The 15,849-nt window shown below is 39.6% G+C and overlaps 1 protein-coding gene across 1 annotated transcript in view; it reads right to left on the bottom strand.

Moving 5' to 3' along the window:
- Window positions 1-15,849, bottom strand: part of LOC128657700 (uncharacterized) — a 114,017-nt gene that overhangs the window by 47,349 nt on the left and 50,819 nt on the right. Inside the window, exons 9-11 of the mRNA XM_053712103.1 lie at window positions 12,722-12,877; window positions 7,066-7,159; window positions 6,772-6,912 (exon numbers count right to left, since the gene is read on the bottom strand). Of these exons, the coding sequence (XP_053568078.1) occupies window positions 6,772-6,912; window positions 7,066-7,159; window positions 12,722-12,877 (391 nt within the window). The remainder of the gene's footprint in view (window positions 1-6,771; window positions 6,913-7,065; window positions 7,160-12,721; window positions 12,878-15,849) is intronic.

Genomic DNA, 15,849 nt, shown 5'->3' with positions numbered 1-15,849 from the left:
GCGGCCGCAATGTTAGGCGATCTTAGGCGAGCGTATTGGTGCCGTTGAATGCAAGAAAGTCGACGCTTTGATAAATAGATGCCATTGGCTTAAATGCAAGTCAATAGATAAAGTCATGTGATCAGGAGGCCATCAGAACATGCTTAGAAACAAGGTAATCACAGAGGTAAAACGTGTATTAATATAACCATGTTTTCTGTGCAAAACTGGGGAATGGGTAATAAAGGGATTATCTATTTTTTAAAACAATACAAAAATGTGAGTTAGTAATTAGCAGCTCAGCTCCAGCCCAAGTTAAGTTGATTAGCCAGACAATCCCCTCTCCCTTCCTCCCGTAACCTCATTCTCCCCTCCCTTCCCCCCCTCTCCCCATGTGATCACACTATGATGTATCAACTACATTCTCTCTTCTTTTTGTCTTTGAATATATTTGTTTACCACTTATATTATTATGGTTCCCTCTCCTTAGTTAGAGGGACTGTTGAATATACTGTTACGCAATATTAAACCGGTACATTTGTACTTCTGATATGAACAAACTTGTGTAGGGGTCCTGCGAGTCCCCAGATATGATATGTAATGTTTAAGACTGAATAAAAATGTATATTTATAAAAAAAATAAAAAATAAAAATATGTGAGTTGACTGTCCCTTTAACCATGTTTTTAACAAAATATTTGCTGCTCTTTCATATACATGATAGAAAAAACAAAAGCAATACGTCCCTTTAATGATGAAAAAACATAATTTATGCTTACCTGATAAATTTATTTCTCTTGTAGTGTATCCAGTCCACGGATCATCCATTACTTATGGGATATTAACTCCTCCCCAACAGGAAGTGCAAGAGGATTCACCCAGCAGAGCTGCTATATAGCTCCTCCCCTAACTGCCATTACCAGTCATTCGACCGAAAACATGCAGAGAAAGGAAAACCATAGGGTACAGTGGTGACTGTAGTTTAATGGAAAAATTACCTGCCTTAAAGTGACAGGGCGGGCCGTGGACTGGATACACTACAAGAGAAATAAATTTATCAGGTAAGCATAAATTATATTTTCTCTTGTTAAGTGTATCCAGTCCACGGATCATCCATTACTTATGGGATACCAATACCAAAGCTAAAGTACACGGATGACGGGAGGGACAGGCAGGCTCTTTATACGGAAGGAACCACTGCCTGAAGAACCTTTCTCCCAAAAACAGCCTCCGAAGAAGCAAAAGTGTCAAATTTGTAAAATTTGGAAAAAGTATGAAGAGAAGACCAAGTTGCAGCCTTGCAAATCTGTTCAACAGAAGCCTCATTCTTAAAGGCCCAAGTGGAAGCCACAGCTCTAGTAGAATGTGCTGTAATTCTTTCAGGAGGCTGCTGTCCAGCAGTCTCATAGGCTAACCGTATTATGCTACGAAGCCAAAAGGAGAGAGAGGTAGCCGAAGCTTTTTGACCTCTCCTCTGACCAGAATAAACGACAAACAGGGAAGACGTTTGTCGAAAATCCTTAGTTGCCTGTAGATAAAATTTCAGGGCACGGACTACATCTAGATTGTGTAGCAGACGTTCCTTTTTCGAAGAAGGATTAGGACACAAAGATGGAACCACAATCTCTTGATTGATATTCCTGTTAGTGACCACCTTAGGTAGGAACCCAGGTTTAGTACGCAGAACTACCTTGTCTGAATGAAAAATCAGATAAGGAGAATCACAATGTAAGGCAGATAACTCAGAGACTCTTCGAGCCGAGGAAATCGCCATTAAAAACAGAACTTTCCAAGATAACAACTTGATATCAATGGAATGAAGGGGTTCAAACGGAACCCCCTGTAAAACATTAAGAACTAAGTTCAAACTCCATGGTGGAGCAACAGTTTTAAACACAGGCTTGATCCTAGCTAAAGCCTGACAAAAAGCTTGAACGTCCGGAACTTCTGACAGACGTTTGTGTAAAAGAATGGACAGAGCTGAAATCTGTCCCTTTAAGGAACTAGCGGATAAACCCTTTTCTAAACCTTCTTGTAGAAAAGACAATATCCTCGGAATCCTAACCTTACTCCATGAGTAACTCTTGGATTCGCACCAATATAAGTATTTGCGCCATATCTTATGGTAAATCTTTCTGGTAACAGGCTTCCTAGCCTGTATTAAGGTATCAATAACTGACTCAGAAAAACCACGTTTTGATAAAATCAAGCGTTCAATTTCCAAGCAGTCAGCTTCAGAGAAATTAGATTTTGATGTTTGAAGGGACCCTGGATCAGAAGGTCCTGTTTCAGAGGTAGTGACCAAGGTGGACAGGATGACATGTCCACTAGATCTGCATACCAAGTCCTGCGTGGCCATGCAGGCGCTATTAGAATCACTGATGCTCTCTCCTGTTTGATTCTGGCAATCAATCGAGGAAGCATCGGGAAGGGTGGAAACACATAAGCCATCCCGAAGGTCCAAGGTGCTGTCAAAGCATCTATCAGAACCGCTCCCGGATCCCTGGATCTGGACCCGTAACGAGGAAGCTTGGCGTTCTGTCGAGACGCCATGAGATCTATCTCTGGTTTGCCCCAACGTCGAAGTATTTGGGCAAAGACCTCCGGATGAAGTTCCCACTCCCCCGGATGAAAAGTCTGACGACTTAAGAAATCCGCCTCCCAGTTCTCCACTCCCGGGATGTGGATTGCTGACAGGTGGCAAGAGTGAGACTCTGCCCAGCGAATTATCTTTGATACTTCCATCATTGCTAGGGAGCTTCTTGTCCCTCCCTGATGGTTGATGTAAGCTACAGTCGTGATGTTGTCCGACTGAAACCTGATGAACCCCCCGAGTTGTTAACTGGGGCCAAGCCAGAAGGGCATTGAGAACTGCTCTCAATTCCAGAATGTTTATTGGTAGGAGACTCTCCTCCTGATTCCATTGTCCCTGAGCCTTCAGAGAATTCCAGACAGCGCCCCAACCTAGTAGGCTGGCGTCTGTTGTTACAATTATCCAGTCCGGCCTGCTGAATGGCATCCCCCTGGACAGATGTGGCCGAGAAAGCCACCATAGAAGAGAATTTCTGGTCTCTTGATCCAGATTCAGAGTAGGGGACAAGTCTGAGTAATCCCCATTCCACTGACTTAGCATGCACAATTGCAGCGGTCTGAGATGTAGACGTGCAAAGGGTACTATGTCCATTGCTGCTACCATTAAGCCGATCACCTCCATGCATTGAGCTACTGACGGGTGTTGAATGGAATGAAGGACACGGCATGCATTTTGAAGCTTTGTTAACCTGTCTTCTGTCAGGTAAATCTTCATTTCTACAGAATCTATAAGAGTCCCCAAGAAGGGAACTCTTGTGAGTGGAAAGAGAGAACTCTTCTTTTCGTTCACCTTCCATCCATGCGACCTTAGAACTGCCAGTACTAACTCTGTATGAGACTTGGCAGTTTGAAAGCTTGAAGCTTGTATCAGAATGTCGTCTAGGTACGGAGCTACCGCAATTCCTCGCGGTCTTAGTACCGCCAGAAGAGCACCCAGAACCTTTGTGAAGATTCTCGGAGCCGTAGCCAATCCGAATGGAAGAGCTACAAACTGGTAATGCCTGTCTAGAAAGGCAAACCTTAGATACCGGTAATGATCTTTGTGAATCGGTATGTGAAGGTAAGCATCCTTTAAATCCACTGTGGTCATGTACTGACCCTTTTGGATCATGGGTAAAATTGTCCGAATAGTTTCCATTTTGAACGATGGAACTCTTAGGAATTTGTTTAGGATCTTTAAATCCAAGATTGGCCTGAAAGTTCCCTCTTTTTTGGGAACCACAAACAGATTTGAGTAAAACCCTTGTCCTTGTTCCGACCGTGGAACCGGATGGATCACTCCCATTAATAAAAGATCTTGTACGCAGCGTAAAAACGCCTCTTTCTTTATTTGGTTTGTTGACAACCTTGACAGATGAAATCTCCCTCTTGGGGGAGAGAATTTGAAGTCTAGAAGATATCCCTGAGATATGATCTCTAACGCCCAGGGATCCTGGACATCTCTTGCCCAAGCCTGGGCGAAGAGAGAAAGTCTGCCCCCCACTAGATCCGTTCCCGGATCGGGGGCCCTCGATTCATGCTGTCTTAGGGGCAGCAGCAGGTTTCCTGGCCTGCTTGCCCTTGTTCCAGGACTGGTTAGGTCTCCAGCCTTGTCTGTAGCGAGCAACAGCTCCTTCCTGTTTTGGTGCAGAGGAAGTTGATGCTGCTCCTGCTTTGAAATTACGAAAGGAACGAAAATTAGACTGTCTAGCCTTAGGTTTGGCTCTGTCTTGAGGCAGGGCATGGCCTTTACCTCCTGTAATGTCAGCGATAATTTCTTTCAACCCGGGCCCGAATAAGGTCTGCCCTTTGAAAGGTATATTAAGCAATTTAGATTTAGAAGTAACGTCAGCTGACCAGGATTTTAGCCACAGTGCTCTGCGTGCCTGAATGGCGAATCCGGAATTCTTAGCCGTAAGTTTAGTTAAATGTACTACGGCATCTGAAATAAATGAGTTAGCTAACTTAAGGGCTTTAAGCTTGTGTGTAATCTCATCTAATGGAGCTGATTCAAGTGTCTCTTCCAGAGACTCAAACCAAAATGCTGCTGCAGCCGTGACAGGCGCAATGCATGCAAGAGGTTGCAATATAAAACCTTGTTGAACAAACATTTTCTTAAGGTAACCCTCTAACTTTTTATCCATTGGATCTGAAAAGGCACAGCTATCCTCCACCGGGATAGTGGTACGCTTAGCTAAAGTAGAAACTGCTCCCTCCACCTTAGGGACCGTTTGCCATAAGTCCCGTGTGGTGGCGTCTATTGGAAACATCTTTCTAAATATCGGAGGGGGTGAGAACGGCACACCGGGTCTATCCCACTCCTTAGTAACAATTTCAGTAAGTCTCTTAGGTATAGGAAAAACGTCAGTACTCGCCGGTACCGCAAAATATTTATCCAACCTACACATTTTCTCTGGTATTGCAACTGTGTTACAATCATTCAGAGCCGCTAACACCTCCCCTAGTAATACACAGAGGTTTTCCAGCTTAAATTTAAAATTTGAAATATCTGAATCCAGTTTGTTTGGATCAGAACCGTCACCCGCAGAATGAAGCTCTCCGTCCTCATGTTCTGCAAATTGTGACGCAGTGTCTGACATGGCCCTAATATTATCAGCGCACTCTGTTCTCACCCCAGAGTGATCACGCTTACCTCTTAGTTCTGGTAATTTAGCCAAAACTTCAGTCATAACAGTAGCCATATCCTGTAATGTGATTTGTAATGGCCGCCCAGATGTACTCGGCGCTACAATATCACGCACCTCCCGAGCGGGAGATGCAGGTACTGACACATGAGGCGAGTTAGTCGTAACTCTCCCCTCGTTGTTTGGTGAAATATGTTCAATTTGTACAGATTGACTTTTATTTAAAGTAGCATCAATACAGTTAGTACATAAATTTATATTGGGCTCCACTTTGGCTTTAGCACATATAGCACCGATATCTTCCTCTGAATCAGACATGTTTAACACACTAGCAAATAAACTAGCAACTTGGAAATACTTTTCAAGTAATTTACTATAATATGAAAACGTACTGTGCCTATAAGAAGCACAGAAAAAGTTATGACAGTTGAAAATTAATAAACTGAAAAGTTATAGCATCAAATCTTTGCAAAAAAACACAATTTTAGCAAAGGATTGCTCCCATTAGCAAAGGATAACTAACCCTGATAGCAGAAAAAAATAAATAAAAAAAAAATACAGAAATAAACGTTTTTTTATCACAGTCAACTACAATCTCACAGCTCTGCTGTGAGTGATTACCTCCCTCAAAACAAGTTTTGAAGACCCCTGAGTTCTGTAGAGATGAACCGGATCATGCAGGGAAGACAATAAACTTCTGACTGAATTTTTTTGATGCGTAGCAAAAGCACCAAAAAAGGCCCCTCCCCCTCACACATAACAGTGAGAGAGATCAGTAAACTGTCATAAATTAAATAAATTGACTGCCAAGTGGAAAAAAATAGTGCCCAAAACATTTTTTCACCCAGTACCTCAGAAAATTAAACGATTTTACATGCCAGCAAAAAACGTTTAACATTAATAAATTGAGTGTTATTAAAAAGCCTGTTGCTAGTCCCTGCAAATTAGGCTAAAGTTTTATGCATACAGTATAATTCCAGTGAAGTGCCATTCCCCAGAATACTGAAGTGTAAAATATACATACATGACAGCCTGATACCAGTTGCTGCTACTGCATTTAAGGCTGAGTTTACATTATATCGGTATGGCAGAATTTTCTCATCAATTCCATTGTCAGAAAATAATAAGCTGCTACATACCTCTTTGCAGATTAATCTGCCCGCTGTCCCCTGATCTGAAGTTTACCTCTCCTCAGATGGCCGAGAAACAGCAATATGATCTTAACTACTCCGGCTAAAATCATAGAAAAACTCAGGTAGATTCTTCTTCAAATTCTACCAGAGAAGGAATAACACACTCCGGTGCTATTATAAAATAACAAACTTTTGATTGAAGGTATGAAACTAAGTATAATCACCACAGTCCTCTCACACATCCTATCTATTCGTTGGGTGCAAGAGAATGACTGGTAATGGCAGTTAGGGGAGGAGCTATATAGCAGCTCTGCTGGGTGAATCCTCTTGCACTTCCTGTTGGGGAGGAGTTAATATCCCATAAGTAATGGATGGTCCGTGGACTGGATACACTTAACAAGAGAAATAATACATGTGTGCAAATAAATAATTACCAGTACTTACCTTAAAGTCCATGCTCTGCATTGAGGACTGAGTTGTATGGCAAAGGGAAGCCAGCTGAGCAGCAGCTAGCAGAGCATTTTTCTGGGTAATTTGACAGGCCAAGGCTACCTGCATATTCTCTACACCGGATTTATGTAGAAGCTTAAAAAATAAATAAATATATAAATCACCAAGTGGAATGAAAATTATTGTGGCAATTGCATATTTACACTATTTACACAATGGAAAAAATAACAGTTAAATATAAAATAAATGTAAAATAAAAGTAGCCCTGAAAAGCTGCCCAGAGCTTACCTGCAATATACCATCTCTTGTCCAGAAACTAAATTTGCCAATTTGGTTTTCATCAATTTCATGAATTGCAAGAAGGTTTGTTGACGGAATGTACCTAAATTAATGGAAACAATATATATTCATTAGTTATTTACTTTTGCTGTAAATCCCCTCTGTGTGCCTGTTCCCCAGAGCTCAAATTCTGTAGCCTAAGTATGTTACAAAAATGCTGCCAATAACCTGACCCTGCACTACACTGGGATAGGCAAACTTTTTCAGTAAAGGGCCAGATAGTAAGTAATTTATGCCTAGATTACGAGTTTGGCGTTAGCCTTAAAAAGCAGCGTTGAGAGGTCTGGCAGGTACAGGTGTACTGCTCACTTTTCTTCCGCGACTCAAGGCTACCGCAAATCCCCTTACGTCAATTGCGTATCCTATCTTTTTAATGGGATTTGCCTAACGCTGGTATTACGAGTCTTGGAAGAAGTGAGCGGTAGACCCTCTCCAGTCTACCGCATTTAAAAGTCAGTAGTTAAGAGTTTTATGGGCTAACGCCGGAACTAAAGTGCTACAAAGTACACTGACACCCATAAATTACATATTAACCCCTAAGCTGAGCCCCCCCCCCACATCGCAAACACTATAATACATTTTTTTAACCCCTAACCTGCCGACCGGACATCGCCGCCACCTACATTATACTTATGAACCCCTAATCTGCTGCCCCTATTATCGCCGACAACTACATTATAATTATTAACCCCTAATCTGCCGACCCAACGTCGCCGTAACCTAGCTACACTTATTAACCCCTAATCTGCCAACCCCAACGTCGCCGCTACTATAATAAATGTATTAACCCCTAAACCTAAGTCTAACCCTAAGTCTAACCCCCCCTAACTTAAATATAATTTAAATTAAACGAAATAAATTTACTACAATTAAATAAATTATTCCTATTTAAAACTAAATACTTACCAATAAAATTAACCCTAATATAGCTAGAATATAACTAATAGTTACATTGTATCTATCTTAGGGTTTATTTTTATTTTATTTTACTGGCAAGTTTGTATTTATTTTAACTAGGTACAATAGTTATTAAATAGTTAATAACTATTTAATAACTACCTAGCTAGAATAAATACAAAATTACCTGTAAAATAAATCCTAACCTAAGTTACAATTACACCTAACACTACTCTATAAATAAATAAATTAACTAAATTAAATTAAACTAATTACATTTAAATGAAATAAACTAAATTACGGAAACCCCCCACTAAATTACAGAAAATAAAAAAAGAATTACAAGAATTTTAAACTAATTACACCTAATCTAATCCCCCTAATAAAATAAAAAAGCACCCCCAAAATAATAAAATTCCCTAGCCTATACTAAATTACAAATAGGGCCTTTTGCGGGGCATTGCCCCAAAGTAATCAGCTCTTTTACCTGTACCTCTTTTCTGAGGCTAAAAAAACTCATAATACCAGCGTTGTCTTAAGGGAGCAGTAAGAAAAAAAGGAGCGTTAGCACCGCACAGCCTTACCGACAAAACTTGTGATCTAGCCGTTAGTATCTGCAGGCCAAGAGGCAAAATCAAGCATAGTTATGTATATAAGTAAGTAACTTACTTTGGTTGCGGCCTAACTTTTATTTTTTTTATTTCTCTGATTCTTGCTTGTGTGCCCGAGTCTTCAGACTGGCCAGAAACACAAGTTATGGAGCAGCAGTCACAAAGACCGCTGCTCCATAACCCTGTCCGCCTGCTCTGAGCGGACAGGAATCGCCGGAATTCAACCGGATTGAGTATAATCGGGTTGACACCTCCCTGCTGGCGGCCCATTGGCCGCGAGTCTGCAGGGGGCGGTGTTGCACCAGCAGCTCTTGTGAGCTGCTGGTGCAATGCTGAATACGGTGAGTGTATTGCGCTCCGCATTCAGCGATGTCTTGCGGACTTGATCCGCATTGTCGGATCAGGTCCGCAAGACATTTGATAAATAGGCCCCATTGGCCTCTATTTAACAAGGTCTGGCGGACCTGATCCGACAGTGCGGATCAGGTCTGCCAGACCTCGCTGAATACGGAGAGCAATACACTCTCTGTATTCACCATTGCAACGCCGCCCCCTGCAGACTCGCGGCCAATGGGCCGCCAGCAAGGGGGTGTCAATCAACCCGATCGTACATGATCGGGTGATTTCCGGCGATGTCTGTCCGCCTGCTCAGAGCAGGCGGATAGGTTATGGAGCAGTGGTCTTTGTGACCGCTGCTTCATAACTGCTGTTTCTGGCGAGCCTGAAGGCTCGCCAGAAACACGGGGCATCAAGCTCCATACGGAGTTTGATAGATAGGCCCCATTGTCTCTGTCTCAACTATTCAACTCTTTGCTAAATCAACCATAGATAATACATAAATAAATGACAGTGGCTGTTTTCCAATAAAGCTTTGTTTATGGACACTGAAGTCTAATAAATATATATACAGTATATAACTTTCAAGCATCATTAAATATTATTATTTTCCCACACATTTAAACATGTAAAAACCATTCTTGGATTGCAGACCATACAAAAACAGGCAGCGTGCCTGATTTGGAATCCAGGCAGTAGGTTTGGAGCAGTGCACAAACTTATTTACAGCTATACAATCACAATCAGCTAACATAAACATTGTTTTAAAGAGACAGTAATCACCAGCTAGCTCCCAGTGCTGCACTGGTGCTCCTAAACCTACCTAAGTATGTTTTTCAACAAAACATACCAGAAGAATAAAGTAAATTTGATAAAAAAAATAGTAAATTGAATGCTCTTTCTGGATGACCAGTTTAATTTTGACTTTAAAGTCTATTTAAGTGAGTTGATTGAAAAGTTATTTTCTAGGTTCCAGACAATTATTTTCCAGCTACCCTGACACTTCTTTTTAAATGTACCCACTTTATGGATAAAGGGTATCTGGAAAAAAAATTCCAAATGTGGAAATGAAAGAAGAATGTAGGTTTCAAGCAAAGGGGTTAAACACATATAAGTACCGCTTGGGACCAAGAGCACCGCAGATCCTAAGTGAAAACTGTTGCTGACCCAATCATCAGCTCTAGTCGCTAGTTGCATGGTTGTGCAACTAGCACTGCGAAAGATTCCTCTTAGGACCTGCAGTGCTCTGCAGGTCTTGAATGGTTCCTCTAATATGTGTTTAACCTCTTTGAGGGGCACTCTTCTTAAAATCACATCCTGTAACTAATTAGAGTATGCAATTTTTTGGAATAAAATGGCCCTTTAAGATTAAAAGAGCAACAAATTGAATGTGTATTAGTCAAAGAACTGTTTACATAAAGAAACATAATGACCTAATAGAAATGTGGCATGAGTGCATTTAAGTTTAAAATAATCATTTTTGCATTATATTAATATTAGCAAAAAATGAGAAAGCCAGCACTGGCATGTATCAGGAATGTCTGAGCAGGTGCTATGTTTGCATTTGGGTAAGTATGCTCAGCATATGTGCATATGCTGCTAAAAAATGGTGGATTTTACTATCAGCATTTTTACCAATGCAAGTATATTGCAAAAATGCTTATAATCCCAATTGTAATGCACTCATGCATGGTTCAGTTTTGACTATTATGTCCCTTTGATTGCAGAACTAAATCAGTTACTAAGAAGAAGATGCATATCCTAGGTATGACAATATTCTCTATCGGCTAGATTACGAGTTGTGCGTTAGGGTTAAAATGCAACGTCATATGTCTTGAAGATAGACCCACTCCGCGCCGGATGGATGAAGATAGAAGATGCCGTCTGGATGAAGACTTCTGCCCATCTGGAGGACCACTTCTGCCCGGTTGGGTGAAGACGTCTCACGGTAGGGTGATCTTCAATGGGTTAGTGTTAGGTTTTTTTAAGGGGGGATTGGGTGGGTTTTAGAGTAGGGTTGGTGGTGGGTTTTAATGTTGGGGGGTATTTGTACTTTTTTTTTACAGGTAAAAGAGCTGATTACTTTGGGGCAATGCCCCGTAAAAGGCCCTTTTAAGGGCTATTTGTAATTTAGTGTAGGGTAGGGCTTTTATTTACAAAGTAACAGGAGCGGCCGCTCCAAGCTCACTTGTCGGCGTCCGATTGCAGGCTCAGGCGGATGACGTCACAGGCGCTTCCGTATAGCAGCTTGACTCTAACACTCGCGGTGGCAGGGTGCAATGCCCGAAAGGCAACAAATCACTTGCCATATGGTATCCAAACGAAAAAAGAGGTCAGGCAGCACATAGCAATAAAATATGATAAGCTTTATTCTTCACTCAGGGCACACAGGTACAACATGGGATAAACGTCTGATGCGTTTCACGCCCCCTAGTGGCATTTCATCAGAGTCTCTGATGAAACGCCACTAGGGGGCGTGAAACGCATCAGACGTTTATCCCATGTTGTACCTGTGTGCCCTGAGTGGAGAATAAAGCTTATTATATTTTATTGCTATGTGCTGCCATACCTCTTTTTTCGTTAGGGCTTTTTTTTATTTTGGGGGCTTTTTTATTTTGTTAGGGGGATTAGAGTAGGTGTAATTAGTTTCAAAATCTTGTAATTTTTTTTATTATTTTCTGTAATTTAGTGGGGGTTTTTTTTTCGTACTTTAGATAATTTTTTTAAATTGTAATTAATTGTATTTAGTTTAGGGAATTTATTTAATTATAGTGTAGTGTTAGGTGTAATTTTAGAGGTAAATTTGTCTTTATTTTAACTAGGTAGTTATTAAATAGTTAATAACTATTTAATAACTATTGTACCTAGTTAAAATAAATACAAAGTTGCCTGTAAAATAAAAATAAACCCTAAGATAGATACAATGTAACTATTAGTTATATTGTAGCTATCTTAGGGTTTATTTTATAGGTAAGTATTTAGTTTTAAATAGGAATTATTTAGGTAATTGTAGTAATTTTATTTAGATTTATTGTAATTATATTTAAGTTAGGGGGTGTTAGGGTTAGACTTAGGTTTAGGGGTTAATACATTTAATATAGTGGTGGCGACATTGTGGGTAGCAGATTAGGGGTTAATAAATGTAGTTAGGTTATGGCGACATTGATTAGGTGGAAGATTAGGGGTTAATAATATAATGTAGGTGTCGGCGATGTCGGGGGCAGCAGATTAGGGGTTAATAAGTGTAAGATTAGGGGTGTTTAGACTCAGGGTTCATGTTAGGGTGTTAGGTGTAGACATAAATTTTATTTCCCCATAGGAATCAATGGGGCTGCGTTAGGAGCTGAACGCTGCTTTTTTGCAGGTGTTAGGTTTTTTTTTCAGCCGGCTCTCCCCCATTGATTCCTATGGGGAAATCGTGCACAAGCACATTTTACCAGCTTACCGCTAACGTAAGCAGCGCTGGTATTGAGGTGAGATGTGGAGCTAAATTTTGCTCTTTTTTTGAGGTTAACACCGGGTTTGTAAAATCCCTTAATACCAGCGCTGTCTGCAAGTGAGCGGTGAGGGAAAACTGCTCATTAGCACCGCACCTCTCCTAACGCAAAACTCGTAATCTAGGTGTATGTGTTTAAATCTGTCCTTCACAGCTTTTTGATGGCAAGTACTTCCATAAAACACAATTTTCTACTTCCATCACAATAGGATGATAACATGTCACATGACCACCACACAAGTCAATGAGAATAATTTATACTCACCTGTCCACAGAACTTTCCTCTCCCAGTACAGCAGTGATGAACAATGGTGGGAGCTGAACTGCCTCAGTCTTGTGAGATGCAAACTCAAAATGGACTGGCCTTAGGTAGAGGTGAAAATCACTGAATCCCATTTCTGCAGCATAACTCTTATAGGTCCTGTAATGCAGAAAGGATAAATATGTTGCTGATCTTTTCTGCAAACCACTGTTTGTTTTTTTACTAAATATATTTTAAATAAATCTAGGAAAAAAATAAATTGTAAAAAAATAACATTAATGCTAGAGTTTAACTCTTCATTCAAATGTGAAAAAGATGGAAAGTTCCTACTTTAATAAGTATTACGATAAACTGTTAGTAAATTCAAATTTTCAAAAAATATTTATAACTTTTCAGTGGATTAACAAATGGGGCTAAATTGTATCATTTTATATCAGACATGATCCACTACAAATCTTGTTTCAAGGAAATTGGATTAGTACTTTTGAGTAATTTAGATTTGAAAAATGATGTTCTTTGTATGACAATATCAGAAATTTCTGCCAATGATTAAAGTGAAGGTACATTTTGGTGAATGAAAGCCCATTTTTTAAAAATACTATTAAAAACAGGGGCACTTTCATTCATCAAAGTTTAGAAAGCAGCCGTTTTGATTAAAAATGTACCTTTCTTCTTTTCACAGCCGGAGCAGCTTCCCCCACCCGGAGATCCTCTCTTCACACGTCATCAATGCCTAATCCGGCTTCCTCCAATAACGGCTTTCCCGCCAGGGGAGTCATTGCCTGAGGCCATGCCGTGATTGAAGGAAACCGGATTAGGCAAAGTTAAGTAGATGAAACATGTAAAATCATATTTATGCATTATTCATATTTAATAAGATGTTATACTGTGTATTTAGTGTAAATATTTCACATTCTAATGTTCTCCAAAAGGCAGAACATATTGTTATACATAATCATGTATGTGTGAATATATATATATATATATATATATATATATATATATATATATATATATATATAGGGATAAATATATATTGTGTCAAAATACAATCCCATATGTAGAAATATGTATTTATGGATAAATAGAACACATTCTGCTATGTGACGAACATTGGTATGTGAAATATTCATATTTTTATGCCGGGTTAGCGCACATGAGAATATGTGATCGGGTTTGCATGCATATTGGGTGTTAGTTTTTTTTCCCATTTTGTTTGCTCCATTGACTTCTATGGGGGCACAAGTGAACATGCACAAGATATTCTAAGTTCGGCTTTTTGCGCTTGTCAGGTTAGCGAAAACAGTTTACTTTCAACTCATAATACGAGTGCAACCTGAAAAACACAAAAAGCTTACTTCTAGCGCAGTTAAAGTGATTGTAAAATTCAGACTATAAGATTGTTGCAATGAAGAATATATTAGTTTGCAAGTAAAACACATATATATATATTTTTTAAATGTATATATATTTTCTAATAAAAGATTTATAATCCTAATTGGTATTGTCTATTCCTCCATGCCCCTTCATTTCCTCTTTTGGCTGGGCTGTGATGTATAGAGCAGTCCCACACACTCTCTACGTAGGCTTTCTAAGGCCTAGATTTAGAGTTTGGCGGTAGCCGTGAAAACCAGCGTTAGAGGCTCCTAACGCTGGTTTTAGGCTACCGCCGGTATTTGGAGTCAGTCAGGAAAGGGTCTAACGCTCACTTTCCAGCCGTGACTTTTCCATACCGCAGATCCCCTTACGTCAATTGCGTATCCTATCTTTTCAATGGGATCTTTCTAACTCCGGTATTTAGAGTCGTGTCTGAAGTGAGCGTTAGAAATCTAACGACAAAACTCCAGCCGCAGAAAAAAGTCAGTAGTTAAGAGCTTTCTGGGCTAACGCCGGTTTATAAAGCTCTTCACTACTGTGCTCTAAAGTACACTAACACCCATAAACTACCTATGTACCCCTAAACCGAGGTCCCCCCACATCGCCGCCACTCGATTCAAATTTTTTAACCCCTAATCTGCCGACCGCCACCTACGTTATACTTATGTACCCCTAATCTGCTGCCCCTAACACCGCCGACCCCTATATTATATTTATTAACCCCTAACCTGCCCCCCACAACGTCGCCGCCAGCTACCTACACTTATTAACCCCTAATCTGCCGAGCGGATCTCACCGCTACTATAATAAAGTTATTAACCCCTAATCCGCCTCACTCCCGCCTCAATAACCCTATAATAAATAGTATTAACCCCTAATCTGCCCTCCCTAACATCACCGACACCTAACTTCAATTATTAACCCCTAATCTGCCGACCGAATCTCGCCGCTATTCTAATAAATGGATTAACCCCTAAAGCTAAGTCTAACCCTAACACTAACACCCCCCTAAGTTAAATATAATTTAAATCTAACGAAATAAATTAATTCTTATTAAATAAATTATTCCTATTTAAAGCTAAATACTTACCTGTAAAATAAACCCTAATATAGCTACAATATAAATTATAATTATATTATAGCTATTTTAGGATTAATATTTATTTTACAGGTAACTTTGTATTTATTTTAACCAGGTACAATAGCTATTAAATAGTTAAGAACTATTTAATAGCTAAAATAGTTAAAATAATTACAAAATTACCTGTAAAATAAATCCTAACCTAAGTTACAATTAAACCTAACACTACACTATCAATAAATTAATTAAATAAAATACCTACAATTATCTACAATTAAACCTAACACTACACTATCAATAAATGAATTAAATACAATACCTACAAATAACTACGATTAAATAAACTAACTAAAGTACAAAAAATAAAAAAGAACTAAGTTACAAAAAAGAAAAAAATATTTACAAACATTAGAAAAAAATTACAACAATTTTAAACTAATTACACCTACTCTAAGCCCCCTAATAAAATAACAAAGACCCCCAAAATAAAAAAATGCCCTACCCTATTCTAAATTACAAAAGTTCAAAGCTCTTTTACCTTACCAGCCCTGAACAGGGCCCTTTGCGGGGCATGCCCCAAAGAATTCAGCTCTTTTGCCTGTAAAAAAAAACACATACAATACCCCCCCCAACATTACAACCTACCACCCACATACCCCTAATCTAACCAAAA

The sequence above is a fragment of the Bombina bombina genome, chromosome 4, assembly GCF_027579735.1.
Source record: "Bombina bombina isolate aBomBom1 chromosome 4, aBomBom1.pri, whole genome shotgun sequence".
NCBI lineage: Eukaryota > Metazoa > Chordata > Amphibia > Anura > Bombinatoridae > Bombina > Bombina bombina.
The sequence above is the reverse complement of the archived record's forward strand: the minus strand, read 5'-3'. Positions and strand labels throughout refer to the sequence as shown.